Source organism: Talpa europaea (genome assembly GCF_964194135.1).
Source record: "Talpa europaea genome assembly, chromosome: 10".
In the NCBI taxonomy this organism is placed as follows: domain Eukaryota; kingdom Metazoa; phylum Chordata; class Mammalia; order Eulipotyphla; family Talpidae; genus Talpa; species Talpa europaea.
Window position 1 is genome coordinate 105,806,269 of NC_140077.1, and position 17,035 is coordinate 105,823,303.

At 40.0% G+C, this 17,035-nt stretch overlaps 1 protein-coding gene across 3 annotated transcripts in view; it reads left to right on the top strand.

Moving 5' to 3' along the window:
* Positions 1 to 1,651: 1,651 nt before the first annotated feature.
* The window catches only part of LRBA (LPS responsive beige-like anchor protein), a gene marked incomplete at both ends in the record, with an annotated part of 477,161 nt that continues 461,777 nt past the window's right edge, over positions 1,652 to 17,035 (top strand). For all 3 annotated transcript variants that reach the window (XM_084246225.1, XM_084246226.1, XM_084246227.1), the window contains one exon: positions 1,652 to 1,870. In XM_084246225.1, coding sequence (XP_084102351.1) covers positions 1,652 to 1,870 — 219 coding nt within the window. The remainder of the gene's footprint in view (positions 1,871 to 17,035) is intronic.

The window sequence follows — 17,035 nt, forward strand, 5'->3', positions numbered from 1 at the left end:
CACCTGTGCTGGCTTCTATCCTAATATAATCGGTCTCTTAAACTCATCCATGGAGAATGGTCTAACTTTCAGGCTGGAAAAATCGAGGGAGGAAAGCCCCCCGGAGCCAGCGCTCGGGGCCCCACGCGCCCCGCCCGCGCGCCGCGGGAGCAGCTGCCCGGGTGTCCCCGTCCCCGCTCTGCGGGCGAGGCCCGGCCGGCGGCAGCTGCAGAGCCGGCGTCTCCCCAGGCTCCTCGCCCCAACCCCGCTCCCCTCCCGCGCGGCGGCAGCTGCGGGGCTTCCCCGCGGAGACCTCGCTCCGAGTCTCGGCCGAGCGCGCGCCGAGGGCGGTCGAGGGTGGGGACTCGGCTCCCCCCAGCCCCGTCGGCTCGCGCGCGGCCGCCTCCGGCGCGTGGCGGTCCCTCAGGTGTCCTCCTCCGAGCCCAGAAGACACCTTGGCAACGCGGGCGGGCGGCCGAGAGGCCCTCCCGTAACTTGACAACAGCAGGAGCGTCAGCGCCGCCGCCTCGGCTCGGGCCGCAGCGCCTTCCCAGGTGGGGGCGGCGGGCGGGGAAGGAGGCGCGCGCCCCGCCGGGCCGCACCTGGCGCCGCCCGGGCCCCCGGGGCCGCCCGCGCGCCCCCACCCCGCGCGGGGCCTCCGCCTGCGCGCCCGCCCGCCCCGCGCCCCGCGCACGCGCACCGGGGCCCTCGGGCTGTCATGGCGGCGGGGAGCGGCTTCCGTGGGCACCCGGGGCGCCGCGCGAGCCGCGGCGGGGCGGGCGGGGGCGGGAGCATCCTCCCCGGCGGCGGTCGCCTCGGCCGCGGCGTCCCCGGGGCCCGTGCGCGCAGCGGCTGAGCGCCGCGGGGGGCCCCGGCCGGGGAAACGGGGCGGCTGCGGCCAGGTGCACGGACCGCCCCCCGCCCCCCGCGCCCGCCTCCCGCCTCCCGCCGCCCCACACACCTTCCCTGCGCGCCCGTCGAGCCTCAGGTGCCCGGGGCCGCGGCACTCCTCCCCCTGGGCCGCGCGCCGAGAGCAATCGCCGCCCCCTGCCCCCGCCTTTTCCTGCCCTGGATCTCCGCCGCCGTCGCGCGGCTCCCCGGCGGGGTGAGGACGCCCGAGGGGCCGGGTGAGGGGCGCCTTCTGCCGCCCCGCGAGCTCGGGCCCTCCCTTCCCGACCCCTCCCCGGCCGCCCGCGGCCGCGCTCCCCGCGCACCTGCGAGGCGAGGCGGCCGCGCGCCGGGAACCTGCGCCCGTGGGGGGGGAGGGACCTGCGCCCGGGCCCTCGAGCCCGCCGCGCCGAGCCGGCCTCCGAGCCCGGGAGAGCGGGTCGCGGGGCGTCGGGAGCCCTCGGGAACTCACTTGACGGACAGTAACTGCTCCCCGCGCCCCTCAGCCTCCACCCCCCCACCCCCCAGCAAACCTAACCTATTTAACATCGATCTAATCTTCCAATAGGGTTTGGCGTTGTTGTCAGCCTCGGGGAGAGAGATTGGACAAGTGTTCTCCACGAGGAAGAGGGCGACGCCAAGGACTTTCCACAGCAACCGCTTTTGGGGTGTCTCCACAACTTGGAAGTGACCTTCGTGGTGCGTGGCCGGAGGTGTGCTCGGTGCCCGTGCAGCGGCTGCTGTCCCGGAGCGACTCCGAGCTGTCCTTCCTCCCGAGCTGGCAATGGCTAGCGAAAACAAGAATGTCCCTTCCCCGCCACCAACAGGTGATGACGGGGGAGGTGGAGGGAAAGCAGAAGAAACCCTTGCAGAAGGGGGTGCACTGTCCCTGAAACCAGGACTCCCCATCAGGGGCATTCGAATGAAATTCGCCGTGTTGACCGGGCTGGTGGAAGTTGGAGAAGTATCCAACAGGGACATCGTGGAAACTGTCTTTAACCTGGTAAGTAGATAATTTTATCAGCATTTATTCTCACCGGGTTGGGGCACTAGACATTGAAGCTGGAGCCAGATGCTTTCCTCAGACTGTGTGATGATGGCTTTTTCCATGGATAGAAACACGAAATTCCGCTGACCTACATGAAGCGATTTCGTGTATGTTTCAGTTTAATGGCATTATGTAAACTTACACGCTCCAGGTTTTGTGAAAGTGAATAGCTCTCTTGTGCTAAGGAAGGAAATTGTTGTTGCCATGGGTGTATTTTGGGGAGTTCCAGTGGAGGGGTTTTTTATTCTAGAAAAACTTTTCTCTCCCTTGGAATGTATTGCGAACTTTGCATTTCTCTTTAACATTTAAAAAAAGTTCTCCTGGCCTTTTATTGTACTTGAGAAGTAACGTGCATGGGTAGTCCTGCCTACTCTTTTGAGTCTGATCTAAGTTTTGAACACAGTTCTTGTTCATAGGACTGATGAAAGAGGAATTTGCACAGTCAGTATTTATTTTTAATTTTGACGAGTTTTTAGATATAAGTATCAAAAGTTAAATTTTGGAATGACTTTAGGGTTACATGTGAAAATTGAAGGGCATTTTGAAAGGAGGATTGTGGCAGATATGTCTATATTTTGTCTTGAAGGAAAGTATATTTGGTCACTGGAAGTTGCTGGTTATACTACGATGGGCTGTGAATATTGTTTTTAAAAGATGGATATGCAGTACTTTCCTTTTTTTCAGTTACATTCTTTGAAATAGCTATCATTTTTTTTAAAAGATTTATTTATTTATTTATTTATTTATTTATTTATACATGCACTGGGTACAGTCAGAAGCGCGGGAGGGTGAGAGAATTCACCAGAGCGGGGAGCAGAGCAGGCAGAAGGACCGAAGTACACTGCTGAGGGGAGCAGCGGGCGGCAGGGGAGGTCTGTGCGCCATGGGGGACCCTCCTCCGGTGGCCGGGGAGCAGCCGGGGATCAAACCGGCGCTGCAGAGGCTGCGGGCAGCTTCGCAACCCAGCGCTCAACCTCTGCGCCACTGGGGGAGGCCTTTTTTTTTTTTTTTTTTAAAGATTTATTTATTTATGCATACAAGAGCTGAGGTACAAGCCAGAGATGCGGGGGGGTGAGAGGATTCACCAGAGAGAGCGGGGAACAGAACAGGCAGATCTACTGAAATACACTGCTGAGGGGAGCAGCGGGTGAGACAGGAGAGGTCTGCTGTGCCATGTGGGTTGCTCCCTGGTGGGCTGGGGATTGAGCTCCTGCTGCTGAGGCTGCGGATTGCTTCATAGTGCGGTGATTAACCCCTTGTGCCACCAGAGAGGCCTGAAATAGCAATCATTTCTAATGGGAACGTTTTAGATTTATTTATTCTAACCTCTTGCTCATCAACTCTAAGAGTAAAAGCTAAATTTGGCTCACCTGCTCACCTGATGGAGACAATAACACATGGGAACAAGTAAGATGGCAGTAGTTGTAATAACTGTGTAGTACCCCTTCTCCTTTGCCTCTAAATTTTCAAGTGTAAGCTTGTTTTGTTCCAAGACAGCTCATTATTTCTTTCACTAGACCTTTATAAATATTCTGGTCACCTGCAGATGTATCTAAAAGATATATACAGCTTATATAGTGAGAAAGTAGCTAGATGAATTTCACTTGCTTTTGAAGGATGAAACTTTCAACAATAGGTTATTTCTCTGCCAGTTTTGTGTTTTGGGACGTTATATATAAACACCTACAAATACACATATAACACATGTTTTTTGAGGAAATGTTCAAATATACACAAAGATAAAGAAAGTATAATGAGCTCTGGTCTCTATCATCCAGCGCTCAACTGCTGCGCCACCGGGGAGGCCCCTCTTGTATTCTATTGTTAAGAAAAAACCAAATTCTATAGTAGTAGTTTGCTTATATGCTACCTGGAGCCGTATGCCTGGTAGAAATTTTAAGGTTATTGGTCAAGTCATTCACAGCTGCATGTTTTCAGGGTAATGGTTGTGTGGTTTAAGGACAGGGAAATCTGTTCATTTACACCACCTGCTCTTCCTTATTTCGTTTCTGATGTGTAAAGAGGAATAGATTAGTTACTCTCTTTCCATTACTTCCCATGCTCCTTTGCGAATATCTGGGGTCTTGCCTTAGTCTTAATTCTACTGAAAGAAGGAAATTATATATATATTTTAAAGATTTATTTATTTATGCATATAAGAACTGGGCCACAGGCCAGAGGTGTGGCGGGAGAAAGGATTCACCAGAGACAGAGTGGGGAACAGAACAGGCAGATTGACTGAAATACACTGCTGAGGGGAGCAGCGGGCGAGTCAGGAGAGGTCTGCTGTGCCATTTGGGTAGCTCCCTGGCCTGGAATTGAACTCATGCTGTAGTGGCTGTGGATAGCTTCATAGGTTGCATCGTAACCCCTTGCGCCACCAGGGAGGTCCTGGAAATTATATTAACTGGTAAGTGATGTTAGAAAAATTACTAGTATCTATTAGCTACTACTGTCTAGCAGTGGGCTAGATGCTTTACACGTTTTTAATTCTTCTCTCAATAACATACATATATCTCATTTTATAGATGAGGAAACAGAGACAGTGGAAGGTTAAGTAGATTGCCTACAATTGGGTGGTTCTTAGAATATCAGTCTTTCCAGGATTACATCATTTTTTTTGAATTGGTGTAGAATTGTTTGCCTCCCTAAGCAGGTATTTATAGTTTAGGCATAGCTTTCCCCTATGTAAGGACACAAAAATTCTTGGTTCCACTAAATATTAATGGTGCAACTTCCATCAGTAGATTTTATTTCTTTTTATTTAACACTCAGATAACTTTCAAAGAACTGCTTAAAAAAGACAGAAATTGAAAAACGTTTTCCAGGTCATTTGGTCAGTTTTATCTCACTCAAAATGTGGATGCAGAAACTTGATAATAAAGTTTTTTTAAGAGGTAGTATATTGGGTTAATGAAGACATTTTTAAACCTACAGTATTTATTATTACCAAGAGAAACTGTTCCTTAGCCCAAACATTCACCGTTAGGAACACATGTCAGTGATAAACTTCGATGGAAGTCAAGGCAAAGAAATCCTTTCGTACCAAAATCACAGCATTATGAAAAACACTAACCTTTCTTATTTCCACCAAATCTTTCAGGAAATCATAATTTCTGTAAAAATCAGTGTGTGCCTTCTTTCTTGGTTCAGCCTTAGCAGATTTCCAGAAAGCTGCAACACCTGGGGATAAAATCATTGCTCCAACAATATGAAATCATGGACGCTTGGCCAGAAGGCCTTGCATCTGAGGTTCCATCAAAGCCGTAGAAGCCATAAATTCTCCTTAACCCAGAAATCCTCCACACTCTGTATGCAGGGTTTTAAACTGTGCAAAATAGGATACAGACTAAAGAATATGTGACTTGTGTGAGCAGTGAAATCTTACAAAAATATCAGTCCTGTGAACCTTCCATCTGACTTAAGGAACTAGTGTGTTGTCACTTAATCCTCAGGTGTGCTCCCCCTTTATCCTGTGCAGTAGATTTTCATCAGTTCATTATTTGTAGCAGTCATAACTTCCTCCTATTTTTTTTTTTTTAGGCATTTGATTAAAATATTGGGCTGTTGGAAAAGTCATGACTGTTTTATGTTTGAAAAACAGAAAAAATGCATTATGACTTTTCTGACCCTATGCATTGTTTTGATTCTTTTTGTTACTGATTACGTATCAACTACTTTAAACAATGAAGTTTATACTATTAAAATTAAGTTCCCCTTGTCCCAGAGTTGTGTCCAAAATAGTAATTGGTAAAGCCACCATATAACTCAGGAGGTCTTTCCTTGCTTTGCTAATGTAGTTTGACCTTTCTCTGTTATGAATTCCACCCTTCCTATAATTTCTCTTGCAAATCTGTTTTATAGTTCAGTTTTGAATAATAATACAGCTGTATATGCAAGTGTTTCAAACTTTCAACTTTTACATATTTCTTGTTGCAATTTACAATCATTTTATTTTGTCTTCATCTGTGCTAAGGTAATTTGTCACATTCTTGGACCCAAAATAATTAACGTGTTGACATTTTCGGGCACTTGATGCTAAGTTTAAGGCTTCCATCAGTTATTTAGAGGTATTCAATGCTATTAAACACTGGAATAGTGTTTACCATGGACTGGTGATAAATATATGTATTAATGAAACTTTTTTTTGTTTAAAAGGTAACTGGTTTTAATTAAAATGCTAAAGCTAAAAGATAAATTTTCATTACTTGTTATATAGTGTTTGATACATAGGTCCTGCTAAAAATTAATTGTGCAAACTCCTAGTACAGGAGCTGAGGAGATCGCACAAAAGCTATTTGTACTGACTGCGTGGAGAGTGTGCTTGTAAACGTAAATGGGCAGTGGCTATTCCTGTCTAGTTGATTATTGTCCTGCAATAACGTGGATCCAATGGTGTCATGTCTTTTGATCTTTCAGGAAGAATTCAAATCTAGATTTAAAAAGACATTTTAAAATACCAAGTAAAAATAAAAAAATAATACAATATGGGACACATAAAATCACAGGTAGTTACTGTGATTTTAATCTTTCATGAATGATTACATGAATGACGATAATCATTCAGCATGCTTTTTATTCTGATGTATATATCTAGAATTATTTCTTTCTTGTTATCTGCTTTCAGAAATTTAAGGGTTAAGAGTACTTCATTTTAACACTTTTTTTTTTAAAAGATTTATTTATTTATTTATTTATTTATTTATACAAGCAGTGGGTACAGTCAGAAGCGTGGGAGGGTGAGAGAATTCACCAGAGCCAGAGCGGTCTGCGCGCCATGTGGGACCCTCCTTCGGTGGCCGGGGAGCAGCCGGGGATCGACCCGGCGCTGCAGAGGCCACAGGCAGCTTCCCAACCCAGCGCTCAACCGCTGCGCCACCGGGGAGGCCCAAGAGTACTTCATTTTAGAGACATGCTTGTTAATGGACTTCCCCCAGTTCAATTTGTATTTCATGTTGAATAGAAAACTTGAACTAGTTTAAATGCAATAAAAAGACTCACTTATTTGGAAGTCCAAAGTAGGGTAAGACTTTTAGTAACAAAATAATGGTAAAGATTTCTTTTTCTATGATGTGAACTTCAATTTGTTGATGTTTTCCTCATGGTTGTAGTGTGACTTCCAGTGGCATTTGGGGCCATATATATTCTTATTCACATCTCTTGGGAGAGAGAACCTCTCTGTCCTAACAATTCTAACAAGAGTCCACTAAACTGAAAACTGTGACTGTTGAAATGTTGTGATTGGTACTTGATGTTATAACCTAAAAATAGGGACAGTTTTCTCAGACATCTTTGTATGAGGAGTGGTAGATACATAAAAAGATGGGTAAGAAAGTGAAAAGGTGAATTGGATGCTGCATAGTCAACTGGTGATGTCAGGTATTCATCTCTACAAATGCATAATAATATATTAGTAATGTTAATGATATTCATTTGTGTAGAGAGAAAAAAAAATCATTCTTGATCCTAACTTTTTTGATGTTGCTCTAGTTTTTGTACCTTACGTAGTAGTGAGAATTAAGTGAATAAATACCTTAAGATAATGTGTGGTACAAGTGCTATTTTAACTATTTGCTATTATTTCAGTATTTGTAATTTTAGATATAGTCATCATATTCCAGCCATATAATTTTTGCATAGCCATTACTGACCTAATTGGTTCTGCACCATACTATATAGTTCATCTTTTGAAATTCATTTAATAGCCATCACCATTTTTCAGGGGTGACTTATTTTTAAACACCTTTATAGAGTTATAATTTACCATAAACCATAAAATTCACTTGGTTTTTATAAAGATTTTTACGGGATTGTGCAGGCATTATCAATTTAATTGAAAATATTTACGTTCTGTGTTGAAGAGGTTTTATAGTTTTAGGTCTTCTATTAAGACCTATTTTGATTTAATTTTTGTAAACTAAAGGTATGATTTCTGTTAATCTATTGATTTTGATGGGAGAGGTGTTGAGCTTTCAACCCATGAATGTGGAATGTCTATTTATTTGGGTTGTCTTTAATTTCTTAATGTTTTGTAATTTTTAGTATATGAGATGTTACTTTTTAGTAAATTTTATTTTGTTATTAAAATACTCTGAAGGCATCTTTGTGTGTTGAAATTTCCAGAAGAGGAATAAATGGTTCCAAGTATAGGAACATTTATATAGCTCATGAGTAGATATTGTTATATTGTTAATTAAAAGAAATTTGCAAGAATTGGTGAGTTTTAAAAACTTTATAGGTTTGTAGAAGTGATAGAATTGATGATTTCGTCTCCTGCTGGTATAGTCTTGTTCCCTTTGGAATTGGTTCATTTTAAGAGAAATCATTTGGGAACTGAAAAAATAATTTTTTGGGTGTGAATTAATAGCAAAAGAAACTAAGTTTTCTCATATTGACCAAGGTAGCTATTGGGGGTATATTTAATCAAACATCTTATTTTAAACATTTAAAAGTTTTTGTGTGCATGAAAGAAAGATGTCCATAATACAATTTTGTTTTAAACTACCTAGATAAACAATACTTGTTTTTTATACTGTCAGAACTTGTACAGTGCTTGATATAGCAAGTGTTTATTCAATTAAGTGGAACTGTGTTAATCTTTTTATTAGGAAACATAGTTTCTGTTATTCTTTCTGCAAAAGCTATGTTAAAATCTTAACACATATTTCTATTATTTTTTGAATTTAAGAAGATACATGTCCAGCAGCATTCATTTTTCCTTTTATTCTAGTTTTTTTCCTTTTATTCTAGTTATCTTTATTGGCTTTCATCTAAGGAATATATATTCAGAAACCTTCTTGTTTGTAGATATCTAGTGAATCTTTGTTTTAAGTATTATTGGGACAAAATTCAAGGTAAAAAACAAAATAAGAAAGGAAACAGTTAAAAAAAAAGGCTATCGAGAATATACAAATTCTCAATTATTTTATACAAGACACCTAGTTTTACCTTTTAAAAATCTTTTTGTGTGCATATCTTTTTTGATTCCTCAAAGGTTTTATTGGTTTTGTCTAAGGTAATGAATTTCTTGTTGCTGGAGGTTTTAGAAGATTGCATATTGGCTATTTTGTAGAATGGATTCTTACTTTGGGTAGGAAATTGGACACCAAGTGACTTCTAAGGTTAAGTAAATATCAGATGTTCATTTTCTAGGTTTTATTGTCTCTTTTGCATGTGGGGCTTTGTATTTATTTCTCACTTCCCTTGATTCGACTTACACCTTCAGTCTTTTAGTAATTAGTTTTTTAAAAATGAGTTTTAAAGACAAGTGAGGGGCTGGATTTTCTCTATTATAGAAAATGAAAAATTGATGAGGTCCCAATTATGTTTTGCTAGATATAAATTTGTTGCTTGAGAAATGAAAATGATTTTTTTCTTGCCTAACAAGATCTTTGTTCAGTGAGTAATGACTTCATTGGTGTGGTATTTTTGTATATAAACTATAGTAAATTTCTTGAACCTGTGGGAGTTTTAAATAATTAGACCTCTGATGAGTTGTTGGATTTTGTTGTTTATAGTGAAAATATCTTTCTCATAAAGTAATATAGATAAATGAAATATCTAATTGAATCTAATCTTTATGATCTTTGGGCTTCAGTATCTTGAATGAAATAATCATAATATCTCAGAGCTAATAAGTATGTAAATAAATGTATAAAACACAAAGCATTTAAGAAAGTTTTGATTTAAAGTTAACACATGAAAATTAAAAAGAGAAATCCTGTCTTTTCTAGAATTAAAGTAGGCTTCTATTTAAAAAGGCTCATTGGTTTCTAAAATAGAGAAAAATATTAATTGTTGAACAAAATTATATAAAGGTATATTGAAATGATTATTATATCATTTTCTTAGATTTAGCTGCTATGAAATTAATAGATATCAAGGAGACACAGCATCAAAGCATTTCAAAATATTTTCCTTATCAGTGGCTGCCGAAGACAGTGCCTGTAGGCAGACGTGAGAGGGGGTTATTTTGCTGGCTTACTGAAACATTTGGTGGATTTACACTTCTTAATCTTTTCAAGCTTTTTTTTTTTTGATGGGTAATTTTTAATTTTCAGCTATGGTAAGAGGTAGTGGAGTTGTGGGAACAGTATAGATAATTTGTGTGTTTTTGAGATAAAGTTAATAGTTTTGAGTTACAGGTATCACAGTAACTAAGTTTGCCAGTTTTGTTTGTGTGTATTACTTAAATTCCTATACTTGCCACAATCAGATAGGTATTGGTATTTCTGCTGAATGTTCTGTTTTCTGCAAAAGTTGAAGATAGCAAGGCCTATGGTGGGGGGCAGGAGGGGAGTAAGACTAGAATGGACCACTGAAAACCTCTGGAACTTTGTAACCAGAATATTAACAAAATGAACAATGATTCTAATGAAAATGCTCACAAGGAGAAATTTCTTCAGGTATTTCCACTTTAGCATCACATTCACTTTTGTAGTACTGATTTCTGGACTTTTGCTTCTTCTTTGAGGAGTAGGCCTGGTAGCATAGCTTCTGATGGAGAACATTTGTTAGTACTAGCATCTGATACATGGTGTAGCTTTTTTTACTTATTCGTTATTTTAATATAGGGGGGAATATCTCTGCAGTTTCTTAATCTGTACTTGCAAATTATCACGTTTAATGCACAGCAGTTCTTGCAGTCATTAATCCAGGCACTATTTGCATTAAAGGAAAGCAATTCTGTAAATATTCTGACTTAAGATCTTTATATGTTGCTAGGAATTTCTCTTTCATTTTGTTGGAAGAAACAGTAAATGAACCAACCTCACTTCCACACTGTTCCTGTATTATTCTACTTCTTAACAATCAGTAGGAGGTGTTTCAAGGCAAAGATGTTATAGCAGAACAGACTGCTGCTATATTCTGAGCTTTTAACCACTGAACTATATATGGTTTATAATTGCAAAGACCTTGAATGTGAAATAGTAGTGGTTTAAGGCATCTGTCAATCATGTAATTGAATAGTGAGTCTGGAGAGTTATCTAGTAGGACAATGTCATTCAAGTATAAAAGTGAAATACAATGTGATATTTGGTTTCTTAGTATATTACCACCTAATCTGGAATGAGGTGAAGGGTGCCATGGGTGAATTTTTCTTCCTGATACATTTCTATTTTGATCTTTTTTCATAGAACTGAATTTGAACTGTGACTTTTTTGCTGTATTGAATAGAATGTGTTGACTATGATTTATTCTTTCCTGTAAGTTTGAGTCATTGATTTGAATGTTGATATTTGGGATGTGATTTGGAATACTGAATATTTCTGCAACCTTCTCCCTCTTCTACATTTCTAGTTCTTAGTTCTTTAGTACTAGTTTAGGTACTCATCATTTATTTTAAAGATTTATTTTATTTACGCATACAAGAGCTGGGGTATAGGCCAGAGGTATGTGGGGGTTGAGAGGATTCACCAGAGACAGTGGGGAACAGAACAGGCAGATTGACTGAAATACACTGCTGAGGGGAGCAGTGGGCGAGACAGGAGAGGTCTGCCTTGCCTTGCGAATTATCTCCCTGGCTAGTGGAGGAGGGTATTGAAACTGCATTGCAGAGGCTGCGGACAGCCTCACAGCGCTGTGCTCAACCCCCTGCGTCACCATGAGGCCCTCTATTAAAGTGTTACGCACTAGCGTATGTTTTGTCTTGATGTGGCTGATGGCAGAAACTACTTAGAACGGGTAGTTTTGGGGGTTCTGGGGTGCTCCTCTCCCTGCCTTACAACAGTAGGACTGGAGGTTTTTGTCCATTTTATTCATTGCATTCCTGGAAGGATACTTGCCATGTAGTAGGTGCTTAAAAAATGTTTATTGGGCCTCTCCTGGTGGCGCAGTGGTTGAGCGCTGGGCTGTGAAGCTGCCCGCAGCCTCTGCAGTGCCAGTTTGATCCCCGGCCGCCGGCGAGGGCCCCACTTGGCGTGCAGACCTCTCCTGCCGCCCGCTGCTCCCCTCAGCAGTGTACTTCGTCACTCTGCCTGTTCTGCTCCCTGCTCTGGCTCTGGTGAATTCTCTCACCCTCCCGCGCTTCTGACTGTACCCAGTGCTTGTATAAATAAATAAATAAATCTTTACAAAAAAATGTTTATAAACTGAACATACTGGTTTTCTTTGCTAGGAGTCTCAGGAGGATGCTATACCTGGCATCTTAAATTTTTTTTTTTTAAATCAGTGTGGGGTTTCCAGTTCATGCCAGTACTGTGAATTCGAAGTCACAAACCTATGCAAAGACTATCCCTAAACTTAATTTTCTCAGAGGAGATTTTTGTTTGCTCTGTAGATCAGTAGTCCAAAGGGTAGTTACTTGTGTTTTCCCAGTGCCAGTGGATGGATTTTTTGGGAAGGGGCATCTACTATTTCCCTTTTGGGAGTTATGTATTTTCAGATTTCATTTCTAGTTCCCCATCTTGTGTACTTTATTTCTTGTTTTTATAGGGGCATTAAAATTCAAGCTTCCTGAGGTACTAGCTTTCCCTCCTGTGGTACTTCAGCAATTGTAATAGCAGTTCAAACCCTACATTTTAGATCCTTGGGGAGTTGCCCTTTTTTTCTTGCAAGCTCAGCTCTACATTGGAAAACATTTTTATTATATTTCACTAATATTTGTAGGTGTTTGTAAAGTGATAGTTTTTAGGTAATCTTAGTCCATTTACTGTCCTGCTAAAACTATAAGGTGTAACAAAGCATTGGGTATCTGATAACCAGTGAATAAAATTAGTAGCAATTTTGGCTACAGTGTGCCAGTTATAACCAGCCCAGGAGTACCTTAGATAATTACAGATAATTCTACTGCACATTAGCATACAGATTGTACAGTTGTCATCTTTCCTAAATTCTTACATTTTATATACAGTCAGTGAACAATTTTCATGTTAGAAAGCAACCCTATACCAAGTACACACACACACACACACACACACTTATTTACTGGAAATTTTATGTGTAGGGGTAGTGTTTTAAATCTTGATATTTAAATATGTTTTTTGAGTTTTTAGAATTGTGGAATGTTGTGAGAAGTTTTCAGTCATTTATATGGAATGTTAAGTCTTCCTAGAAATACCATTTGTATTGACAAGAAGCTTTATAATTTTACTGTTTTGAACATTTTTATCAGTCCAGGGAGGAACTTTTGACCTAAAGATTTCAAGGTTCACTTTTATTTGTAGGCACTATTGTCATTGATTTATTTAGTTTAGATATTTGAGACATTAAGGGAAATTCCTCACTTAGTCAAATTCTACATTCGGTGTGAAAAAATTCAGCATAACATCTTTCAAATATATTTCCAGTTTATATTGTTAGACACTGGTATCTTATTCTGTGGTGCATGAACTGTTACATCATATTATGCAAGTAGTGCTTCAGAACAAAGATTGAAATTAATGCTTTGTTTTGTACTCCAATTACATTGTAATAGGGGTGAACCTGGATATAAGTCAGGTATTTGACGAGTCTGTTGATTACATATAGCCAACATGAGTGTTGCCCAAGGATCGTCTCACTAATCCACACAACTCCTTTATTAAGCTTGTTTTATAACAAGAACACAAGATTGGAGAGGTTAAAGATACTCAAGTACCATGAAAAATGGGATTTTGACATAAGGTTCTTTGAACTTCACTCTTGCTCACTATGACTATTAATATAAATTAGGTGCTCATATTAGTATTTTAGAAAATGGTTACTTAGCTTCTCAATTGTATTTAAATCTAAGAAATTGCTGAACAACTTCTACTGTCAGTTTTTTTTTAAATTTATTTTTATTTATGCATACAAGAACTGGGGTGTAGGCTAGAGGTGTGAGGGGTGAGAGAATGCACTAGAGACAGAGTGGGGAGCAGAACTGGTGGATCTACTGAGATACACTGCTGAGGGGAGCAGCAGGCGAGATAGGAGAGGTCTGCTATGCCATGTGGGCTAGCTCTCTGGCAGGGGATGGAACTCATGCTGCTGTGGCTGGTGATAGCTTGATAGCGCTGAGATTTTAGCCCCTGGGCCACCAGGGAGGACCCAGCTATTGTCAGTGTTTTTAATTTTTATTGTTTTACTAAATTTATAGTGGTGTTTCATTGTGGTTCTAAATTTTCTTAACCTGCAATATTTAACATTTCTGGTGTAACAAAATATTTACTTTTCTGTTACCAGGCAAGAGTCTTTTAGTGGGTTAGTATGGTATTGTCCATCTTGAAATGTATCATTTTAAGCCAAATCATTAACATGGAATGGATTGAATTAAGACATAAGAATAAGAATCATACTTCAGTTCTACTTGTGGTGAAAGTGACATTATCTTCCAATTCTAACATATAAATAATTAAAAATCATCAAACTTTCTTTGTTGGTAATTTTGTTGAATTTCTTTTGTAGGATATGGTTTTAATTAAAATAATCTCAACTTTTCTAAATTTTCCTTGAGGTGATTATCTTTTGGTTTTTCATTTTTGGTCCTTGACAGCTTTACCCCTTCTTAACTAGCATTAATGTGACTTTTATTTTGAATTATTTGCATTTCTTTCCCTGTTTTGGCTGGTAGATATCTTAGAAATAACCCAGTTTAACCCTTCCAATTTTTAGGTAGGCTAGGTGGTTAGAGTTTGAACTGGTTTTGGAAACCCAGATTGCCTACATTTTTAAACATTTCTCTTTTACTTAGCCCTTATGGCTTTCATTTTAGTGGATCAAGCTTTGTAATTCTCCTTTTCATTTAGTCACATCTTTTTTTCTTGCCCTCTTTCTTAAAACTTACATACAAATAAAAAGCTCAATCTGATCATAGCTGTTTATATGTAGTTTTCAATTGATTGTTTCTTTCTGAAGATCAATGGTTTACAAGAAACTGGTTTTCTACTCTAACATTACAGACAAATTGAGGAACTAGGATTTTTTTTTTTCAATTGAGGTGTGAGGAAGGAAACTGGCTTTTTTTGAGGTTCATGTACTTAAAATGGATTTTCACGCTTGTGTTACTAGATACTTGCCTTAACACTAGGGGGCTGATGTAATAATGTATTTGTACAGTGAATTTTAAATGTAATGAATATATACTAAATTCTCCTGGATTGCAAATATAAATTACCATTTTAAATATGTTGTACTTTTTCACAGTCTTGTCTTAGTTTATTCTAACTTATGCTTAGATGACTAAATTAGGTTTAGGGTAATTTGATGTGTGTTCATGTGTGTGTATGTATATTTATCTGATTAGCAGAATGGCTAAAAGGGAGTTTCTCCAGATCTGATATTTTGGAGCTAAAGTACACAATACATATAACAACAGAATAATTACAGGGTTTTAAATACAATTGTACTTTTGTCTGTTTTTCCTTGAATATTTGTCATTTAATAATTTACCAAGCATCATTTATTTTGTGACGTTTTCTATAAATTCTCTGGTTTTGTATATTAGTGCAGTAGTGTTTGTTTCCTTTTTTTGTGTGTAGAAGAACTGGGGTATAAGCGGAGGTGGTGTGTGTGTGTGTGTGTGTGTGTGTGTGTGTGTGTGTTCACCAAAGACAGTGGGGAGCAGAAAAGGTGGCTTTACTGAAATGCACTGCTAAGGGGAGCTGCAAGCCAGAGAGGAGAGGCCTGCTGTGCCATATCTGGGTTAGCTCCTTGGCTGGGATGGAATTCAGGTCTTAGGGTGATAGTGGCGAGACTCAACCCCTGGCCACCAGGGAGGCTCTGGTGTTTGTTTCTCTGAGCCATCCTTTTTTCTTCCTTCCTTCTTTCTCTCTTTCCCTTTGCTTGTGAATCTTTGTTCCATACCTGTATGAACTTTGGGTAAGTTACCCCTCTGATTCTCTAATGTTCTTTTATGTAAAATAGGGCTGATTCTGTATCTAATAAAGGATTGTTACATATTAAAAAGCTTGACAGGCACTTGGGTGGGACAGAGAACCTGGAACCTCCTCTCTTCCTGGGCACCACCCTGTTACAATATGACTTCTATATGCTAATTTTCTTTGACTCTTTACAATTAGATCTTTAGAATCTTAAGATTACTAAATGTTCAGGTACAATTTTCTAGGAACATAAAATCTGCTGCTAAAGTTGATATGAAATTGATAAGCTGGTATCCTTGGTTTGTGTTGTGTACTGACCTCTGACAGTCTCCCCTGGGTGCTATACAATTACGAGAGCAGTGCAGTTTACTTTGTCTCCTGAAATGATTTTGGATTTGAAATTGGAAGTCCAGGAGTTTATATATATGGTTTCACTTTATTTTCCTCTTGAGTCACTGAGGTAGAAGTCTAATAATTTAAATGAAAAAGATAATGGATACTAATTTGGGTCTGATATTGTAGGGAAGATTTTCAGTAAGTGAGTGTGCTAGTTGAGTCGATTTTGTCCAAGCTCCTAGAGATCTGTACGCATACTCCTGTTATTACCATGTTCTCAGGAAGTCCAGATACATTTGCATACTTTTTCTAATTCCTATATAGGTGGTTTTTTGTTTTTTTCAGTTCTTATTATTAGGAGGGGATTTTAAGATATTCTTAATTTTGAATCATAGCCCATCACAGTCCCAATTGTTGGGACTACTGCATAATTTAAGTTCTTATTTCTATCTGGAAATATAGTTAATTGGTATGGATGAGGAAATCCCTTCCTCTATAAATCTAAAGACATGAAAAGTTGCTATGGAACAAAGTTTTAAGAATACATTTGCCAGAGGCAGGTCAGATTTTCACTCTAATGAGCATGTTTTCAGTTGGCTTCTCAGCTCTCTGGCCCCACAGGGTATATTGTCATTTGATTGGAACATTCTATTATTTTTTTATCTTATGGAGGAAGATGGAAATTTCCACAAAGATTTCTTTTCTCTCCCTTTATTTATGGCAAATAGAACTGCCTTTCCCCCTTTCCTCTCTTGAGCTTGCCTACTCTTTTCCTTAGCATCCGTATTCTGTTCTTTTTGAATTGGAAGCTTCCATGGCATTCTACTTCAGCCAGAAAGCTGGTAAGAGCTTTCTTATCAGTTACCATAGGTGAGTAGATCTCTATTTTGTTTTTATGTTTGTTATCATTAATGTAGTGAAAAAATTAGCATGATGACTTTGGTGACCATCCCCAGTTGGTTTGGAAACAGTTACTACACCAGCCCATCCCCTCCCCTTTATT